The sequence below is a fragment of the Delphinapterus leucas genome, chromosome 13, assembly GCF_059928025.1.
Source record: "Delphinapterus leucas isolate spDelLeu-1000000601 "Yukka" chromosome 13, BTC_Dleu_Yukka2, whole genome shotgun sequence".
Classification (NCBI taxonomy): Eukaryota; Metazoa; Chordata; class Mammalia; order Artiodactyla; family Monodontidae; genus Delphinapterus; species Delphinapterus leucas.
This window is the reverse complement of record NC_143141.1, coordinates 10,049,314-10,070,808: the sequence shown is the minus strand read 5'-3', so window position 1 is coordinate 10,070,808 and position 21,495 is coordinate 10,049,314. Positions and strand designations below refer to the sequence as shown.

Genomic DNA, 21,495 nt, shown 5'->3' with positions numbered 1-21,495 from the left:
CATATATGTGGAATCTAAAATACAACACAAACGAACATATCTATGAAACAGAAACAGACTCACAAATATAGAGAATAGACTTGTAGTTGCCAAGGGGGAGGAGAACTGGGGGAGGGAAGGATTCAGAGTGTGGGATTAACAGATGCAAACTATTATAAATAGGAGGATAAACAACAATGTCCTACTGTATAGCACAGGGAACTAGGTTCAATATTCTGTGATAAACCATAATGGAAAAAATATGGAAAATAATATATATGTATAACTGAATCACTTTGCTGTACAGCAGAAATTAAACACAACATTGTAAATCGACTATACTTCAATAAAAGTTTTTTAAAAATGAGCCTTAATATCAAAAGTACGCTGGTGCAAAACTAGAATTTAGTCTTCTCTGTCAGAATGACAACGTTTTCTTGGATTATTGGTCTGCTCTTAATAAGAGATTGTGAAAGATCTTTTCTTTACCTTTCGAGTAATGTGCCTACGACACCAAGATCTTATGTCTTTTCCGAATAACTTCCCATGCTTTATGCTAGTCTTTTTCATGTACTCAATTATTAAAGAGAACCGAGACTTCTCACTTTTAAAAGAGCTAAGGGTTTTTACATTTTTGACAATGTTGTCTTCCCAAATAAAATTCTAAATGAAGTTTTTTGGCCTAGAACTAACTTTGGGATTTCGCACAGGGTTCCTGGAAAATCTCAAAGGCTTTGCTCCTTCACCTTGTTAAGAGAGAGCTGTTAAACTAATTAGGTTTGTTTGACATGTTAAATTGCATGAAAAGGCATTTATTAAATAAGAAAAGATGCTTTAAGCTTTCCTAGGTTATATTTGTACTTGCAAACATTATTAATATAACTATTTCAGAAGTTGTATAAAGTTCACAGAAATTTGTTAATACCCTGCCATCCACATGATATGTCCTGGTATAATGCTATCATTCATACTTCTGATTATTTTTATTGTGTGTCACAGAAACAACCAAATTTTCTTGTCAAATAAACTCTTTATCAGATATTTAGAAGCTGATGGGATCAAGAAACTGCTAAGCCAGAATCAAGTAGAACAAGAGTTGATTACATGGGACTGAATAAGCTGATCAAGGATGATTAGGGTTATTGTTTTGGAACATTGCTGGTTCTTTAAAGTTCTATTTTTCAGACATAAGGAATCCCTCTCACTTAGGCTATCTACAACTTATAACAGTTTAGTAGCTTATACTTTTTTTTTTTTGGTTGCATCAGGTAGACTCCTTGGTTGCAGCACATGAGCTCCTTAGTTGCAGCAGGCGGGCTCCTTAGTTGTGCCATGTGAACTCTTAGTTGTGGCACACATGTGGGATCTAGTTCCCGGACCAGGGGGTCAAACCCGGGCCCTCTGCATTGGGAGCTCAAAGTCTTAACCACTGTGCCACCAGGGAAGTCCTAGCTTATACTTTGGTTAACAGAAATAAAACACTTATCTTTTCTCCCTACCTGATCCCTCCAGAATTTAGATACCTGATCCCTCCAGAATTTAGAAACTCTTATTGAACATTATTTCCATGGCAATATAATTATTTGCATAAGTTCAATAAGAATCTGTTCTCTTTTTTATGTATATAGTTATCTTTATTAATGAATATATTAGAAACTGACATGGATCTAGATTCTCATGGGCATTTGCTTTCCACTCGTTAGAAAAATCCACTGCTGGGGACTCTCCCTGGTGGTCCAGTGGTTAAGACTTTGCCTTCCAGTGCAGGGGGTGCGGGTTTGATCCCTGGTTGGGGAGCTAAGATCCCACATGCCTCGTGGACAAAAAACCGAAAACATAAAACAGAAGCAATATTGTAACAAATTCAATAAAGACTTTAAAAGAAATGGCCCACATGAAAAAAATCTTTAAAAAACAAAAGCCATCGTTTACTTGAGAATGGTTTTTTTAAAAAAAAAAGCCAATATCTTAGTGTCATTATGACAAGTCTTCACTTCATAGGAAATGTGAAAGGGTCCCTGGGCACCCCAGTTATGAGACTATACTGTCTTATCAGACCTGCCCGCCCTCAAGCGTCTTCTGGAATTTCTTATAAATTTCAATGGGCACCTGGGCAACAGAACATTCTATTACTCTGCTGGTTTTTAAGGTGCAGTTCCAGGGTTAAATACTGTGCCCATACTTAACATTTTCAAGCTGTCCAGGCTTATCTCCCAAAAAGAGTGTATTACTATTACCAACTCTCCCTGCCAAACAGAGGACCCGAAAGCATTAAATGTTAACTGCAAAGAAGTTAGGTGAGGCCCCTCTTCTCTCCCCAAATCAAGTTATTTAGAATCCCAAGTGAATGCAAGCACTGCAAACACAGGGCAATAGTCTTTCCTGAAAAGCTGTTCTCCTTTTAATGGGACATAATTGGAAACACTGGTTAAAGAACCAAGGTTTTGAGTGGAGTGTCATATTTCAGAATGGTGCATAGAATCACATATGACCAGACAGTTCTAAGGAACCAAGGTTGACTGTGGAGCCAAGGCTTACAAAGGCCTCTTAGAAAAATTGGCTTGATGCCTTGTTTACAGGTGAGTAAGGAAGGTCCCTTCCTGAGGGGCCCAGGAACCTCAGCATACCTTGGGGACTTGAGAAGAGAGGATTACATCCAGATCTATAGGTACTGCAAGGCAAATCTGCTGGAGAGTTCCTAGACTGGCTTCCTAGCCACCAGAGGGTTTTAAAAGTTTAACCTGAGATTCCTTATGAAAAGTTCCAGCAAAGCAAACTCAAAACTGCTTATGTGGCCAATTATCATTTTTGCTGCACGTATGTAAACAATCAAGCCAAATCTAATGAGACCAGGCTTATTGGGTAAAGAAGGATCTAAAGGGGGTAACTGTAGAGGAATTTTTATGTTTTAATGCAGGGGTCACCAACCCCCGGGCCACGGACCAGTAGCGGTCCGTGGCCTGTTAGGAACCGAGCCACACAGAAGGAGATGAGTGGCAGCGGGCGAGCCAGCAAAGCTTCATCTGTATTTACAGCTGCTCCCCATCGCGCACATTATGGCCTGAACTCCTCCTCCTGTCAGATCAGCAGCCGCATTAGATTCTCATAGGAGCGCGAACCCTACTGTGAACTGCGCATGCGAGGAATCTAGGTTGCGTGCTCCTTATGAGAATCTAATGCCTGGTGATCTGCGGTGGAGCTGAGGCGGTGATGCTAGCGCTGGGGAGCGGCTGCAAATACAGATTATCATTAGCAGAGAGGTTTGACTGCACAGAGACCATAATAAATCAATTGCTTGCAGACACGTATCAAAACCCTATCAGTGGGGGCTTCCCTGGTGGTGCAGTGGTTAAGAATCCGCCTGCCAATGCAGGGGACACAGGTTCTCGCCCTGGTCCGGGAAGATCCCACATGCCGCGGAGCAACTAAGCCCGTGAGCCACAACTACTGAGCCCACGCGCCTAGAGCCCGTGCTCTGCAACAAAGAGAAGCCACCTCAATGAGAAGCCCGCGCACCGCAACGAAGAGTAGCCCCCGCTCACCACTACTAGAGAAGGTCTGCGTGCAGCAATGAAGAGCAGCCAAAAATAAAATAAATAAAATAATTTTTAAAAAGAAAATTGTAAAAAAAAAAAAAAAAACCCTATCAGTGAGTGGCAAGTGGAAACAAACTCAGAACTCCCACTGATTCTGCCTTATAGTGAGTTGTATAATTATTTCATTATATATTACAATGTAATAATAATAGAAATAAAGTGCACAATAAATGTAATGCGCTTTAATCATCCTAAAACCATCCCCCCCCCATCCCCCAGTCCGTGGAAAAATTGTCTTCCATGAAACCGGTCCCTGGTGTTAAAAAGGTTGGGGACCACTGTTTTCATGGAAAACTAGAGCGCACCCTTGTGGATTCCACCTTGCACATTTTGCCAGTTCTAACCAAGTTCTTAATTTTTCTACTTTCCCCCAATATCCGGCTACAACTCTCCGAACTAACGTTTCCCATTTTTCTCCCACCCTCCTGACCTGTCATCACTGAGAACTAAAACTGCCCTTTTCCCAAAGCCCTGCGAGCCAGGCTGGATGGCTTGATAGAAACTTCAAAGAAACCACCTTCACGCCTGCTGCTGTGGGGGCCACTCAGAAACCGCACCACATCACCACTGCCATCACCAAGGTCAATCACATTGAAGACCAAGAAAATTCGTTGGATTGCCACTCCCATCCTCGAGCCCAGCCTCTGGAAATCTCAACTGGCAACGGCCCATCCTCGACAGGTGATAAGCAGAGATGGGAGAGGCTCACCTCACGCAATGCAGACCCTGATCCAGCGGGCTCTCCCTGATGGGAGATTTCTGAGAGTGATAGAGGTTCAACCCTCAAATCTTGTAGTGGCTGGAACCCCGATCACCATCACACTCTCACCTTTATTTCCCTGCCGCCAAGAGAGGCCCTTTCAAAAACTGGCTGAAGCAGCAGATTTCTATACAAACCCGTGAGTTCAAGTCCCACAGACTTATATACTCGTGGGTGAGGGTCCCACCTGTGGCTGCAGTCTCACAGACGACGTACAACTGGCTGGTTGCCAGGCTTGATCACCCCGGTGGGCAGACTGGTGCTGCAACAGACACCCACAGGGGGCAGGTTGAACCAGCAATCCCTTTCTCTCTGTCTTTTCTGTTCCTCCTCCCTTTACTTCCCTCTTGGTCCTCATACCTACACTCCCGTCCCTTTCATCCTGGAGACTCCTTGTTTGTGTCACTAACTCTGGGGAGGGAATTCCGTGACCCCGTTTGTCTTTATGCTAGGCTTCAACCCATCCACACCTCCCCACCCCGATTTCTTGTTAGCCCCCAGATTTACTTGTTAACATGGAAAACACTCAGGGAATCCCCAGAGATTCTCCTCTGTGTGGCATTCCTAACAACTGGGGACAATTTAAATTAGACGGTTCAAAAAGGAATAGCTGATTTTCTTTTGCAACACACCCCGGCCCCAATATGCCTTGGGTGGCCAGGAGAAGTGGCCAGAGAATGAATCCCTTAACTTTATTTAATTAATTTATTTATTTAGGGCTGTGCTTGTGGCTTGCAGGATCTTAGTTCCCCGACCAGGGATTGAACCCAGGTCCCCTGCTCAGAGTGGAAGCTTGGACCGCCAGCGAAGTCCCCCAGATCCCTTCACTTTAACACCATTTTACAACTGGACCTATTTTATAAGCAGTCCCCAAAATGGGGAGAGGTCCCGTATGTGCAGGCCTTTATGAAGCTTTATCGAGACCCCAATCCTAGGGATTTCTGTCGTGTGTGTGTAGCCTCTATTCCTGTGTCACCCCCAAAAGAGTCGGAGCCAGACCTTCTCACGGATCCCCCTCTTTCAACTGCCAACTACCCACTGGCACACTAGGCCTCCTTCTCGGGCCCCTGTTTCCTCCCCTCCACCATCATCTTCGGCCCCCGGGACCCCCAACTTACCCTGTCAAATCAGAAACCCCAAAATTGGAGCCCCCAGTGCTTTCCCCAGTGGGGCCCCAATCAGGTTCAAAGTGAGCGCCCACTTCTGCCCCACAAGGCCTTTACCCCCTCCGGCAGGTAACTAATGAGAACAGAGGGATGACTAGAGTACATGTCCCCTTTTCGGTGGGGGACCTAGGAATCTGTAAGGAGGGGTTTGGGAGGGTCTCAGAGAACCCTGACGAGTTTAGGGATGAATTTATCAGTCTGGGGTTGATGTTCTCCCTGACCTGGCAGGACATCATGGTTATTCTGGCCCACTGTTGCACCCTGGATGAAAAGGACCGTGTACGGGAAAAGGCCGAGGAACACACGGATAGCCTACTGGCTACCAACCCGCACCAGCAAATTTATCAAGCAGGTAGCGACGCGTTTCCAGATCATGACTCACACTGGGGCTAGGAAGATCACGTAGGCCAGGCCAGGATGAGACATGACATTACTTGTCTATCAGAAGGAATGAAAAGGCATATGGTGAAGCCTGTAAATTATGAGAAGGTCCAAGAAGTGACACAGGAAAAAAAGATGAAAACTTGATGGTCTTCCTGAGCTGGGTGACAGAGGCATTTAGGAAGGACGCCAGTACAGACCCTGAGTCTGCAGAAGGGAGGTGGCTATCGGCTGTGCATCTATCACCTAGTCCGCTGCAGATACCAGGGCAAAATTACAAAAGCTTGAGGCTGGGCCCCAAACCCCACTGTCAACCTCGGCACAGGAGGCCTTCAAGGTCCATAATCACCGAGACTTAACAGGAGGCCAAGAAGGAAAAGGGGCTACTGAAGAAAAGCAGAGCCTCGGGTCACCCTCGATGTGTCAGACAGGAGAAGTGAATTTCTTGTAGACACTGGAGCTGCCTGCTCTGCTCTGACTCGGCCGGCCGACCCCCTTTCCAACCAAGACTGTGCTGTGGCGGGAGTCGACGGACAGCCAAACGGAAGGCGATTTACATCCCCCCTTGCCTGTGGAGTCGGGTCCATTATTTTTACTCACTCCTCTTTGTAAAGGCCAGAATGCCCTGTCACCCTCCTTGGAAGAGAACTGCTAAATAAATTAGGAGCTAGTATAGTCTCAGGACAGGGTGAAGTCCAAGAAGGTAGAGAATTCAAATAGAGAATGCATCTACTAGTAGCCCCAGATGACCCACCTGCTGGTCATCAAAATATTCCCCAAGACATCCCCCAAGAAATTACAGAATAAGTAGATCCTGCAGTTTGGGATAATTCAGTGCCAGGAAGGGCAAAACGTGTTCCCCGGATAGAAATAAGATTAAGGCCTGGGGAAAGGTACACTTGAAAATGATAATATCCTTTAAAGCCTGAGGCTCTGAGGGGGATCCAACGCTACTCAGCAAATTCCTAGAACACAGACTCATTAGGCCCCGCCAATCCCCTCGCAACAGACCGATCTTCCCCGTTCGCAAGCCTAACAGGGAATATCAGTTGAAGCAAGACTTACAAGCAGCAAATGAGGCCGTTCACCCATTGGTACCAAACCCATATACCCTCCTGGCCCAAATGCCAGACAGCACTCAGTAGTTCTCTCTGTTGGACCTCAAAGATGCATTTTTCTGTATTTCCCCACATCCCGACTCTCAATACCTTTAAATAGAGGGACCCTGACACCCTGGAGGCTACCCAATATACTGGGACAGTGCTGCCACAGGGTTTTAGGGACAGGCCCCATCTTTTTGGAAACGTGTTAGCAAGGGAGCTGAGGGAACTGAGCCTTGAAAAGGGAACTCTGCTATAATATGTTGATGATTTATTAAGTAGTGAGACAAAGAAAGATTCATATCAGAATGCTGTTAAGGTCCTCAGTTTTCTGACAGAAAGGGGATATAAAATCTCGTCAACCAAGGCTCAGATCTCACAGCAACGGGTTCAGCGTTTAGGAAGTATTTTGACCCCAGGGGCACGAGCCCTGGCCATAGACTGAACAGCAATGAGTGCATTACCATCTCTAACCACAAGGAGGCAGCTCTGAGGCTTTCTCAGGATGGCTGGGTTCTGACATATCTGGATTCCAAATTATGGCCTTATAGTCAGACCCCTATATGAGGCTCTAAATGAAAAAGAAAGGGAGCCCCTTCAATGGAATAAGGACCACCAGCGTGCCTTTGAGACTCTAAAGACTGAGTTGAGCACAGCACCAGCAAGGGGGCTTCCACATTTGGACAAGCCCTTCACCCTGTATGTTCATGAGAGGTCAGGGACATCACTAGGAGTCCTGACCCGAAAGCTGGGACTGGATCAGAGACCAGTGGTTTACCTTTCATCACAGCTGAATTCAATAGCCCTGGGATGGCCAAGCTGCCTGCGGGCAGTAGAAGCCACAGCCCTGTTGGTTAACGAGTCTCCCAAGCTCACCCTGCGACAACACCTAGATGTGTTGACCCTCACCAGGTACAATCTGTGCTGGAAGTCAAAGAACATCATTGGTCGACAGGGGGAAGGTTAACAAGATATTGGGCCCTCCTGATGGACACCCTGACACTACCTTAAAGGTGTGCCAAACCCTGAACCCAGCAACTCTGCTTCCAGGTGTCAGGAGTGCAGACTTACTGCATCAGTGTATAGAGACCAGAGAACAAACTTATACCTGATCTTCTAGATGAGCCTCTTGACAGCCCTGAGGTCGGATGGTTTACTGATGGGAGCAGTTTTACAGAAACGGAAACCCAAAAGGTGGGGTATGCCTTAGTCTAGATGAAGTCATAGAAGCTGAGGGCCTGCCACCCCAGACATCGGCCCAGAGGACCGAACTAATTGCAGAGATGACAGCTTTACAATTAGGGAAGGATAAGATATCAGGTATTTTTACTGACTCTAAATATGGGCTCCACATGCTCATGCTGCCATTTGGAAAGAAAGAGGAACGTTAACTGCTAAAAATTCTCCCATAGGGCTTCCCTGGTGGCGCAGTGGTTGAGAGTCCGCCTGCCGATGCAGGGGACACGGGTTTGTGCCCCGGTCTGGGAAGATCCCACGTGCCGCGGAGCAGCTGGGCCTGTGAGCCATGGCCGCTGAGCCTGCGCATCCGGAGCCTGTGCTCCGCAATGGGAGAGGCCACAGCAGTGAGAGGCCCGCGTACCGCAAAAAAAAAAGAAAAATTCTCCCATAAAACAAAGATTGAATTCTTGACTTTTAAAAGCAGGTCAGCTCCCGACCCAGCTGGCAGTAATACACTCTAGGGAGTATCAGAAGGATGGATCTCTTGTGAGCCACCGGAATAGAAAAGGTGTTTGAACTGCAAAACAGGCAGCTTGACTGCAGAAGCCCGAGCAAGTTATGGCCCTAGTGATTGGCCCCCCTGAACTCCCTAGCCTCCCCCAGTGTTCCCCATAGAACAAGAAAATGCTGAGAAATAGGGCTATGAGAAGGAAGCACAGGCTGGTATTAAAAGGATAACAAGGTTCTAACCACTGAGGCCCAACAATGGAAACTTGTTAAGAGCTTATATGATGCCACCCACTATGGGAGGGATGCTCCATGGGACTTAATGCAAAAGGAAAGGGGCTCAGAGAAGGGGCTCAAAAGGACAGCAAAACAAGCGACGCTTGCCTGTGATTTGCGTGCCGGTAATAACCCACAGGCCCATCCAATCCTCCCTTCGCTACTCAGGCCATACCTGGGGGAAGACTGGCAGTTCCTTCACAAATAAACCCTGGGGACCAAGTTCTTCTGAAAACCTGGAAAAAAGGGGTCTCCTGAAGACCAACTATTGCCAAAGTAGAAGGGCCCCTATAAGGCAATTTTAGCCCCTCTCAGGGAGCGAGCAAGGGTACTTGTTTTCTCTCCCTTGTGCTGCAGCATGCATCCCATTAAAGCCTTAGGCTCAGCTCCTCGTCTGGCCTCATCGATTTCTTTTGATTAACGAACCCAGGTCGGTAACATTTTGATAGATACACGGATGTCTTGCTCTCCTGGCCCTGGGCTCCTCCTCTGGGTCTTACAAGAGTGAGCACAGCTTCCTGCCTCACGGCTTGGCTCCCGGGAAGAAAATCCAAGGCGTTTGCACGGAGGTTGCAAACTGGCAACCCCCAGGCTGATTCTGGCCCATGGACATGTTTTGATAGGTCCGCACTAGCGCAAGCAGTGAATAAATTTGCCATTAAAAAATTGGAAGGTTTTCCATATAAACCTGGACTTCTAGCTTTTCTTTAAAAAAAAAAAAAAAAGATTTGTCAACACTGGGCCCTGATTCTGGCAACAAGTGTGTGGAGCTGAGCAGTGGCTGCCCTCAGGGTCCCCACAGTCCCCATCACCCCGGCTCCCTACCTGACATCCCCACTCAGCTGCACTGCCTACCTGGCCCTTGTGGCACCTGAGTTTGCTGCTACAGCTGGGGTCCCGGTTAGGACAGCAGCACCCACGATCCTTGAGGAGATGTCCCCCTGGGCAGAGGTTTCTAAGCCCTGTGGCCTCCCTGTCAGGCCACCCTGCCTGCCCAGCACTGAAGCCTGGCCCTGGCCAGAGGGTGGCAGTGCAGTGTATGGAATGGCATTCTGGGCTGAGGCCCATGGCCAAGGGTTCTCCACCTCTGTCCCTGGCTGGCAGTGGCCCAGGGCAGGCTCATTCTCACCCAAGCTGCAGCTTCCCCTCAGGTGAGGAATACTCACTGTTGGATTTTCAGAAACAGCTTTGAGGTATAATTGACATACAGTTCACTGCATATATTTATATCATGCAATTTGACAAAATTTGCCATACATATACGCCTGTAAAACTATTACCACCATCAAGATCATGAACATAGCAATTACTCCCCAAAGTTCCCTTCTGCCTCTCATCACCCCTCACAGGTTTGTTTCCATTTTTTAGAAATTTTTGTCTGTTTTCTTTCACTTGCTGTTATTAGAGATTCATCCCTGTGGTTGCTTTTTTTTTTTTTTTCTTTGCGGTACGCGGGCCTCTCACTGTTGTAGCCTCTCCCGTTGCGGAGCACAGGCTCCGGACGCGCAGGCTCAGCAGCCATGGCTCACGGGCCCAGCCGCTCTGCGGCATGTGGGATCTTCCCGGACCAGGGCACGAACCCGTGTCCCCTGCACCGGCAGGTGGACTCTCAACCACTGCACCACCAGGGAAGCCCTGGTTGCTTTTATAATAGTTTTATTTATTTATTTATTTGCCCAGTATCATTCCCATGTGTGGATATACCTTAATGTGTCTACCTGTTCACCTGTAGATGGACCTGTGAGTTATTTCCAATTTGGGGCAATTATAAATGAAGCTGCTATGAGTATTCATGCACAAGTCTCTGTATGGGCATCTGCTTTCCTTCTCTGGAGTAAACAGTGAGGAGTGGAATGGCTGTACCTGATGTATGTCTAACTTTTAAACAAAACGCCAAACTGGTTCTGGTTCAAGATGGCCGCGTGGGAGGATCCTGAACTCACTCCCTCCCATAGAAACACTGAATCTGCAGCCATATAGGAAACATTTTCTTCTGAGAGAAACCCAACTCCTACACATCGGATAAATGAGAAAAAAAATTCCCTTGGAAGCCGGCGGGAAAGGCTGAGACGCAATCTTGTGATAACCCCGCTTCCTACACCGTAACCCACGAGCAGGAAGTCAAAACCCAGAGCTTGGGCTTCCCTGGTGGCGCAGTGGTTGAGAGTCTGCCTGCCGATGCAGGGGACACGGGTCCGGGAGGATCCCACATGCCGCGGAGCGGCTGGGCCCGTGAGCCATGGTCGCTGGGCCTGCACGTCCGGAGCCTGTGCTCCGCAACGGGAGAGGCCGCAGCAGTGAGAGGCCCACGTACCGCAAAAAACAACAAAAAACAAAAACAGAGCTTCTCCCTGAGGAGCGAAGGGCTTGAACCTCACACCTGGTGCCCCAACTTTTACGACCTGCCCCTGAGAGACAAGCCCCCCAAACATCTAGCTTTAAAAGCCCACGGGACTTATATCCCAAGCCCTGCACGGTTATAGCAAACAGAGAAAGGGTTCTGAAAGGGAGCATGTGGACTCACCGGCACTGAGGAGCAGAGCAGAGGCAGCGACTGAAAAGCGCCCAGACCTGCTGCGAAGGAGTCTTATCTGCTGGTCTTTAAAGCTTTGGCCTGAGGGGCAGGCATCTAAGTTAACACACCTGGGGCCAACAGAAACACTCGGTGAAGACGGAGGCAGGTAGGCGCCATCTCTGCGCTCTCCCTCTGCCTCTCTCCAGGTGACTCGCATCTCCCAGAAGGGAGCCGGTATCCTTGTCTGGAGCCCTGGTCTGGAGCCCAGCTTCTGCTCAGGGGCTGCCCCCTGACTGCCTGGCTCTAGCGGCCAGTAAGGCCACATCTTTTGTTTTCCGTTTCTCAGGGGTTACTGTCTTTCATTGTCTGCTGTCCAACATCTTGAAAAACCATTCTTTTATATATTCTGTCTTTTTTTCTTTTCAGTTGTTTCATCCAGGAGGGTAATCTAATCTAGTTCCTGTGACTCTTGGAAGCATGTAAGTCTCCACTGATTGGTTTTAATCAAGTCAACTAGACTCGCAAAGAAATGAGTTCAGGTACAGATGGATAGCCCTGCTGGTCATGGAAGCCTCCTGTCCTGGAAAACATGCCTCCGAAGCCTCCTTTTGCTCCATCTCCTGTCACTGCCTCCTTGAAGTTCAATTTCAAGGGCTCAGTGATGTCAGTGTTTGAAATTCAGAAATGAATCTGCATAATAGCTAACAACAGCTAACCGTGGTTTGGCTTCATTCTGTTACCGACCTGGGTCCTTGGACTCTTTAATCAATAGAAATTGATAGGAGGCCAGAAGAGGAATTCAGGCAAGGCTTTACTGGGAAACTGTGCTGCAGCATGACGGAGTGAAAACAAGTAACAGGTGCCCCTGCTCGTTCCCTGAGGGTGAGGGGCGAGCTTAAATGGGGCGAGGGGAGGCGCGGATCTATGGGTGGGGCCAGAGGGGGGGCTTAGGTGGTCGGCCCCTCCCCTTGGTGGTGCTGTTGAAACCAAGCAGAACCCTGTACCACCCCTCCCCCAAGCACAAAGGCCCCTCCCTGTCCCCTGCCTCTTGTTTGTAGAAAAGCTGAAGTCTCCCAGGCCTCCCTGAGTCACAGAAGAGCGGGCTCAAGTAGCTAATGAGTAGGACAATAGAGTCACAGAATCTTTCAGTGTCTGATGCACATTCCTGAGTTGTTTTGCCACCAGAGGGAAAAAGTTATCTGCGTGATGACCAGACTATAGCCGTGACATAAGCTGTTCCAGCCTCAGCAATGCTGAATCCACGGCTGGCACAATTCCAAGAACTGGCCTCAAGAGAATGGCATTAACATTACTGCTCATAATAATCTGTATCTTTGTGGCCATCAAAATAATTGTAGCTGGCTCTGCCTGTATATGTAAGCAGGCAACTTAAATTGTCAACAAACCGATGCAACAGACCCATGTCCGCATCTTCCACTCTGAGAATATGGTGCCCTATGTCAGCAGGAAGAAAGTACAGAGGATGAACTATTGCCCCTAACCCCACAGAAATGGAACAATGTCTGGCAAGTGGGCATTTGTAAGCAGCTCTTTTGCCCCTTTCCTGTTTGCCTATTTCTATTCCCCTTAAACCTTAATTATAAAAATGAGATCACTAGGTAACCTTTAACCTAATTCCTGACTTATGCTCTATTCAGTGCACACAATGCCTTGCCTAACCTGTTGATTCTTTTCTTAGATTAAAAGAAGTAGGAATGGCTTCCCTGGTGGCGCAGTGGTTGAGAGTCCGCCTGCCGATGCAGGGGACACGGGTTCGTGCCCCGGTCCGGGAGGATCCCACATGCCACAGAGCGAATGGGCCCGTGAGCCATGGCCGCTGAGCCTGCGCGTCCGGAGCCTGTGCTCCACAACGGGAGAGGCCACAACAGTGAGAGGCCCGCGTACCGCAAAAAAAAAAAAAAAAAAAAAAAAGTAGGAATGAAGAATTAAGTAGTTAAAGGATGACTAGCTCTCTACCCCCAGCAGCCCCCTTAGCAATCCTGCAGTCAGACCATACAGACAAGATAACATCTGAAGCAAGAGAAATCAGCCAGCCTGCATGCAATGGAAAATGACGCACAGCTTGACCTCCTGCCTTGATGATTCACGGAGATTCTTTCCCCCTTTTCCCTTTAAAAACTGTCACGGCTGAGCAGAATCTTGAGAGTTGGTTTTGGGGACACGAGTCAGTCTTCCCCCCAGATTGCCAGCTTTCTGGTTAAAGCAACTTTCCTTTCTACCAACACTTGCCTCGTGAGTACTGGCTTTCCAGTGGCGAGGAGCCAAACCTGAGTTTGGTAACACTGCACAGGGATCATGCACAGGACCCTGCTTTTGCTCCCGGCACCTCAGAAGTGGCTGAGTTTGGCAACACTGTGCAGGGATCATGCACAGGACCCTGCTTTTGCTCCTGGCACCTCAGAAGTGGCTGAGTTTGGCAACACTGCAGGGATCATGCCCAGGACCCTGCTTTTGCTCCCGGCACCTCAGAAGTGGCTGAGTTTGGTAACACTGTGCAGGGATCATGCCCAGGACCCTGCTTTTGCTCCCGGCACCTCAGAAGTGGCTGAGTTTGGTAACACTGCGCAGGGATCATGCCCAGGACCCTGCTTTTGCTCCCGGCACCTCAGAAGTGGCTGAGTTTGGTAACACTGCGCAGGGATCATGCCCAGGACCCTGCTTTTGCTCCCGGCACCTCAGAAGTGGCTGAGTTTGGTAACACTGCGCAGGGATCATGCACAGGACCCTGCTTTTGCTCCTGGCACCTCAGAAGTGGCGGTTGGTTTGCGGCCCTTTTGCATCTTATTGTTCATAATTGCCCCAACCGTGCATGTGTACAGTTATTTTTAGTCCCTTATAGTTTCTTTGTACTCTGTTGCTTGAGGAGATGTTTGTCCAGGTGCAAGCACTGCAGCAAAGGGTCCAAGGTCCTAGCCTATCTCATCTCTATGCCTGTTCTTAGAATTTTTAAAAAATTTATTTATTTTATTAATTTATTTTTGGCTGCATTGGGTCTTCATTTGCTGCACGCGGGCTTTCTCTAGTTGCGGCAAGTGGGGGCTACTCTTTGTTGTGGTGCGTGGGCTTCTCATTGCGGTGGCTTCTCTTGTTGCGGAGCACAGGGTCTAGGTGTGCGGGCTCAGTAGTTGTGGCACATGGGCTCAGTAGTTGTGGCGCACGGGCTCTAGAGCGCAGGCTCAGCAGTTGTGGTGCAGGAGCTTAGTTGCTCCGCGGCATGTGGAATCTTCCCGGACCAGGGATCGAACCTGTGTCCCCTGCATTGGCAGGCGGATTCTCAACCACCGCAACACCAGGGAAGTCCCTGTTCTTAGAATTTTCACATTATTAATTTGTGAGCCCTCACAATATCCCCAGGGTTTAGGCCCTGCTATAATCTTTATTTTCATTTGAGAACGCTGAACCTCAGAAAGGCTAAGTAACACGGCTAAGTTACATGGCTGGCAATCCCAGATCTTCCACTTCCTAGCTGTGTGACCTTGGACACTTTCCTCCCTGACCTCAGTGCCCTCAGCTGTAACAGGAAGATGCTAATAACCATATGTACATCACAGGACTGAGAGGACATGGCTGACTCGGTGTCTGGCTCATTGTAAGTGCTCAGGAAATGCTGGATATATTATTATTGCATGTGGCTGCAGAATTAAACCCATTAGGTGGACTGTTGGACTAGGGGGGCATCTGGACTGTCTGTTTCAAGGAGTCCTGCTGAGCCCTGCGACCTTAAGCAAGTCAGTGTTCCTCTTGATGAGAAAGGCTGGGACCTGGGACTCTTTACTGGAGTACTTACACCTGGACAAATGTCTCCTCCAGCAACAGAATACAAAGAAACGATAAGGGACTAAAAATAACTGCACACACGTGCAGTTGTGGCAATAATGAATAATACCATGCAAAAGGCCAAAACCCAACTGCCTCTTCTGAGGTACGGGAAGCAAAAGCGGGGAACTGCACATGATCCCTGCACACAGCACCACCAAGGGAGCGGGCAGACCACCTAAGCCCCACCCACCTCAACAAGCCCCACCCACCAATCCACCCCCACCCTCACCCCATTTAAGGGACCAGCTCACCCCACCCCCTCAACGAGCGAGCAAGGAAACCTGTCACTTGCTTTCGCTCCCTCGTGCTGCAGCATGAGTCTCAATAAATAAAGCCTGGCCTGAATTTCTCATCTGGCCTCATCAAGTTCTGTTGATTAAGGAGTTCAAGGACCCGAGTCGGTAACAGGAGTACCTCCCTCCAGGACGGCAGGACCAACTTCTCTTTGTACCTTTTCACTCTCATTTCATTCCCATGCTCCTGAGGGCTCGTCACCCCCTCCCAAGCCCATAACGCAGTTCCCACCGCTCCCCTGTCATCTGAGTCCCTGGTTCCTGGGCCCTGTCGCCTCGGCTGCCCTTCCAGAGCAGCTTCTGCCGAGGGTTCTGCCTCACTACATCGGGTCCCTGGCCAGCCTCCCACTGGCCAAGCTCCAGTGTCCGGCGTCCTTGCTGCCCAGTGCCAGGCACACAGCAGTGGCCTCCGTAACAACCTTATGGAACGACCCAGTGGGCATGTGCACTGGGAGGTCAGGCCTTCCTGCCATGGCTGCCGGTTTAAGCCTCATGCACTCTGGGCCCCACCTCCCTGAGGCCCCTAACCTCCAGCTGGACACTTCCTCTGTAGCCAGAGCACCTGGCTTAGCACAGCCGCAGGGCAGGGACCCGCTGCTCCCCCGTGCACAGTAAAGTCCAGCAGGCAGTCCGTAGGGTACGCTGTAGCAATCGGAAATAAATCGGATCACAGAAAGCACAGGCCTCCCTTAAGCCTATGGGAAAGGAAGTACCATTTGGGGTACGTAGCTGGGTACCTGGGGAGCCTGGGGAGTGCTCCAACAATCCAGGGGTGTTCCTGGTGGCACTGCTAGGGGACTGGCTCTGGGCTGTTGTATTCCAGGAGGAGGCTGCCAAGGAGGAGTGCCCGGCATACAAAGGACTTTGACCATTATCTGACCCTGCGGTGAGGGTAGGGTGGGGGAGGGAACCCGGTTCCAGAAAGGAAAATGCCATGGCCTGGCTGTCACTCACGCAGGGCCTGCCCTTCTTCCTCCCCACACTCCTCTGGACTGCTGCTTTGACCAAGAGCTGCTGCTGTGGACCATGGACGCAAGCGTGCTGAGAATGGGAGGAGAGGGGATTTCACTTCCGCCCAACCTGCACCCCCAGCTCCCTTGGGTGGGTAATGCACCCATCTCCAGGGGCAAACACGCATCCCTTGGAGGTGCCCACCTGAGACCATGCTGGTGGCTGTGAGGGATGAGGGTCTCTTATAAGAAGAGGAGTTCTCTCTCTGTCTCTCTCTCTCTCTCACAGTGAGATTCTGTAAGTGCTGGAGTCTGCAAGCCAGGAACCAGGTCCACACAAGAGACTGACCACAACGCTCTGATCTTGGACTTCCAGCCTCCAAAACTGAAAGAAAATAAATTTCTGTCATTTAAGCCATCCAGTCTGTGGCATTTTGTTATGGCAGCCTGAGCAGACTAAGACATCAAATTACATGTGTCCCAGGAATTCAAAGATAGTTTGACATTAGACAGCCATGCCCTGTCAATCACCCATGACCAGACCAGGGACCTGAGCCTCAGGGATGCCTCTGCCAGCCTCTCTGCAGGGACAAGGAGATGTCCCCCCAGGGGCCAGTCCCTGAATGCTGGAAGTTCAAGATGGAACAGCCTCATGCCTTCTGCCAGGTCCTTGCAGACCTCTGCTCAGCATGCATCCTCCGAGGAGGACTGTGTTGCCAGAGGACATGCCCCTGTGCCAGGGGCCGCTGTTTGCAGGGTGGCTGCTGTGCGACAACGAGTGGGCTGGGTGTCCACATACATGTCTGTGGACCCCTCGTGATGCAGGATGGAGCAGGGACTGGGCCATGGCCAAGGGTGCCAGTAAGGAAATCCAGGCAATCCAAGAATCCTAGATTGGACCCGGCCTTCCAGGCTGGCTGAAGGCGTATTTGTCAAGGTTGGAGAAGAAGAACGTATTTCAATTAGCTAGACGTAAACTTTCCATACCGAGACCTAGGATGCATGGGTCTGAGCCCCACAGATGTTAGGAGCAGGGCTGAGCCCAGGACACCAGTAAGTAGCTCAGGCAAGTTCCAGCCCCTTTCTGCACCCCCGTGTCCTCATCTGTAAGTGGGGGTAATAACAGGACCGATGTGTTGAGAAGATTGCGTTCATCTTTATAAAGCGCTTTGCACAGTGCTGGGCGTGGAGCAGGCTCTTGATGACCGTCTGCCGTTATTATCACAGTGGAACCTGTAGCCAGCCCGACACCCAGCTTCCAGGGACTGCACTGGTGGGTATGGGACACTGCCAGCCCAGGTTCCAGAAAAGTCTGCATGTGGGAGAGCGGAGGGGAGGTGGGCACAGCGAGGTGGATTGGGGCCAGCACTTGGACAGTGAGGAAAACATAGCAAAGTGAAGATTTAATAGGAATTTTTACTTCCTGCCCTTATCCCTCATGGTGGGATGGTGGGGGAGATTTCCTTTCTCTGAAATGACAGCCTCAGTGATGCAGTGGTCCCAGTGCATTGCTCAGAGGCACCTAACCCCCAACACAGGGAGCCGCTGCCACCTGGGGGCTCAGAGGATGTGAAAGGAGAGGCACGTGTCCCCTGGGCCACGACAGTCCTCCCCAAAGCGCCCGCTAATACAATATTTACAGCCTCTGAAGGAGATGCTTACAAAAGGTGTTCTGTACCAATAAATAGAGTGAACTCTCATTGTTTGTAGTAGTTCTAAAGTCACGTGGCCAACACTGAACCACTGCCTCGACAGGAAGTCAGGTTCCTGTGAGCCTCTGGTCGCAGTGGTTACCTTGTCTGATGTGTGTTTCTGTTTAGAGACATCATGTCTAATACGTGGTTGATTCATTAACACTGGACTCCCGGCCAGCTGCACTGTTACTCACGTCTGACCGAAGATTATCTCATGTGTATTTTCTCCGGGAGGTACACCCGGGCCTTCCTGAGCTTAGGAACACTAGATGGCACTTTCAACAGTGAAATCACCAACAAAAAGCAAAAAAATGCAAAGAAGAAAAACGTAGCCCCAAATAGACCCTGAAAAGGACACTTGTTTACAGTATGAGCTGAAACAGGAAGGCAGGGCGCTGCCTGTTCAAACTCAAGCTGGGAGCACACCCAACAAATGTGCACCACTCTGCACGTGTCCGCCGCATGTACACGCCCTTAAAGGGATCTTCGGGGAGAACCCAGGGCCCACGGGAGTTTTCCACTCCCACTGGGCCTGGAGGTGAGGACACAGCCCCCCCCGCCCCCCAGGAGTGGGGCTTCTCGCACCATCCAGGACGCGGTTGGCCTGCGGGAGACCAGGAAGGGCCAGGCATGGCTGCGATGAAGACAGGATCATTCCCAAGGGAAACTAGACTTGAGGGTATGGGGAGGGGGAAGGGTAAGCTGTGACAAAGCGAGAGAGTGGCGTGGACATACATACACTACCAAATGTAAAATAGATAGCTAGTGGGAAGCAGCCACATAGCACAGGGAGATCAGCTCGGTGCTTTGTGACCACCTAGAGGGGTGGGATAGGGAGGGTGGGAGGGAGGGAGACGCAAGAGGGAAGAGATATGGGAACATATGAATATGTGTAGCTGATTCACTTTGTTATAAAGCAGAAACTAACACACCATTGTAAAGCAATTATACTCCAATAAAGATGTTACAAAAAAAAAAAAAAGAGCAGGAAGGGAGTCCAGCCTTCCAGAGGGAGCACAAACGCGGGGTAAAGCTGCGGAAGGGAAGACAGTGCGGTGTTGGCAGAGGAAAGGACAGATGGGGGGGGATGCAGCAGAGCGAGCACAGAAAGAGCCCCGGTCCCTGCAGGAAACTGACAGATAATCACATGTTTTGTACCCACTCTCCTGGGTCAGCCAGAGCCTAAGGAGGCACAGGAACCAAGGCTGGGGGTCCTGGAGGCAAGGCTGGGACCTGGGGTCTAGCTGGTTCTCTGCGGGGGTGAAGAGGACGCTTCACTGATGGAAATTCCTCAAGATTCGTCCCCTCTCTTGGCTCAGGTGATTTGCGCACTGAGCACCCTCCTGGCTCCTAACTCACCTTCCCAGGTTCTCTGCTTGATACCAAGGGGGTTCTCAGTGGGGGGACAAGCGTAGAAAGACATGCGCTTCCCCTGAAAGTTAACACCTGGCCAGCTGGCTTACAGGTCCTGTGTGACTGACCAGCCTGGATTCCCCGACCCAACGGATGCTGGGCTCCGGCAAGGCTGTGGGCTGGGTGACTCCTGGGGGGCCTTGAAGAGGGTCAAGGGAGGGCAGGGCTCACCTATGGCAGTGGGCTCAGAAAGTCCCTGGAGAGCTCCCTGCTCCAGCACCCATGCTGCTGGCCCAGCCCTCCCTTAGGAGCCCAGCCTGCGCCATCTCTGGGCACCCGGTGGAGGACCTCCCCTCCTGCAGCAGCTGGGCCCTTTCATCCGGGGCTGGAAGAGCTCCCTGGAGGTTGAGGAGCTGAGGGTTTCCTGGAGGAGAAGGGTCAGAGAAGGGACACATGAGCCCCTGCCTCTGCGCTGGGGTGCCAGGAACCAGCAGGAGTCCTGGGGAGGTGCCGAGACACCACAGCTGAGACCGGCTTCCTGGTAAATGGCCACATGCCCTTAGGCAAGTCCCTCTCCTCTCTGGGCCTCAGTTTCCTCATCTGTCAAATGGCCCAGGCTCCAAGCCCATCCCCAAATTGTCCCCATTCCTGCCTCTTGGGGAGGGGGCAGACCCCTAGTCTCCATAATCCCAGCTTAGAATGAAAGAACTCAAGAGCAGAGGGACCCTTACGTGCCTCTCACTTGGTGCTGTCACCCCTTCCTTTGATACATGGGACGTGGGTCTCTGATGTACGATATACAAGACCAGGGTCAGACAGGGCTCCTCTCCGCACTGAACTAAATGACCCTCTGGGGGTGCTCCTGCCTGGTGGGTTGGTAGAAGTGTGGACATTGTCGGAGTGTGCTGGGCAACGGGCTTACTTCAACACTCTTCAGGCTTATCTTAAACTCCAGGCTGCAGAACTGCTGGGGAAACCGAGGAATCAGGAAGACATGACTTTCTGAGTTTTTTAATGCATATAAGCACATACAAATATAGCATCTTTTCTTCTTAATACTCCGTTCTATACCTTGGAGACATTTTCTTGCGTGTAAACACACATATATTTTGGACCTTCTGATGTGGTTCTAATTTCTCTTTTCTCAGTTTAAGGCAAGTGAAGCACAGCCAAACTTTGTATCGCACGGTCACCAGAACATCTGGGGGCGTGTTGAACCGGGAATGTTCCCGAAGCGAGGTGTGGGAACGCTGATGGCACTGATGTACACTCTTTGATCCAAGTACCCCTCCCTCTCCCCAAAGTGCATATACTAAGGAAGCAAATCCCCAAACAGAAAAAGATTTCTGCACAAAGGAGGCTAATGGCAAGAGTGGTAGACAGCTGCTCACTGCAATGCAAATCCAAATACTGGAAAACTGGCAACAGTCTTAAATTTCAACAAATATTTGGGAAGGATCAATGGAAGATACACAGACCACTGTTCTTTTAGCTCAAGGCCAGCCAAACCCCAGTAATGCTGGTCATACCAACCCTGGAGAATTTAAAGTTCATGGTCAAATCCAAACATAAGAGACACACATTCAGGGTCCCGCGGTTACCCCTGCAGAGCTGCACCTCTGAGTCTCTCCAGGCACACGCCCTGGCCCTATCTGCCGTATTCCCGGAACATGAGATGTTCAAAAACATTTGCCTGGGACTTCCCTGGTGGTCCAGTGGTTAAGACTCCCTGCTCCCAATGCAGGGGGTCCGGCTTCGATCTCTGGTCAGGGAACTACATCCCGCATACCACAACTAAAGATCCCCCATGCTGCAACTAAAGATCCCACACGCGGCAACGAAGATCTTGCATGCTGCAATTAAGAGTAAGCACAGCCAAATAAATAAATAAATACTAAAAAAAAAT

The 21,495-nt window shown here is 49.8% G+C and overlaps 1 protein-coding gene across 1 annotated transcript in view; it reads right to left on the bottom strand.

Annotated features, from left to right (window-relative positions):
• The window catches only part of NEURL3 (neuralized E3 ubiquitin protein ligase 3), a 73,487-nt gene that overhangs the window by 22,849 nt on the left and 29,143 nt on the right, over positions 1-21,495 (bottom strand). Inside the window, exon 3 of the mRNA XM_089922755.1 lies at positions 16,748-16,927. Coding sequence (XP_089778881.1) covers positions 16,748-16,927 — 180 coding nt within the window. The remainder of the gene's footprint in view (positions 1-16,747; positions 16,928-21,495) is intronic.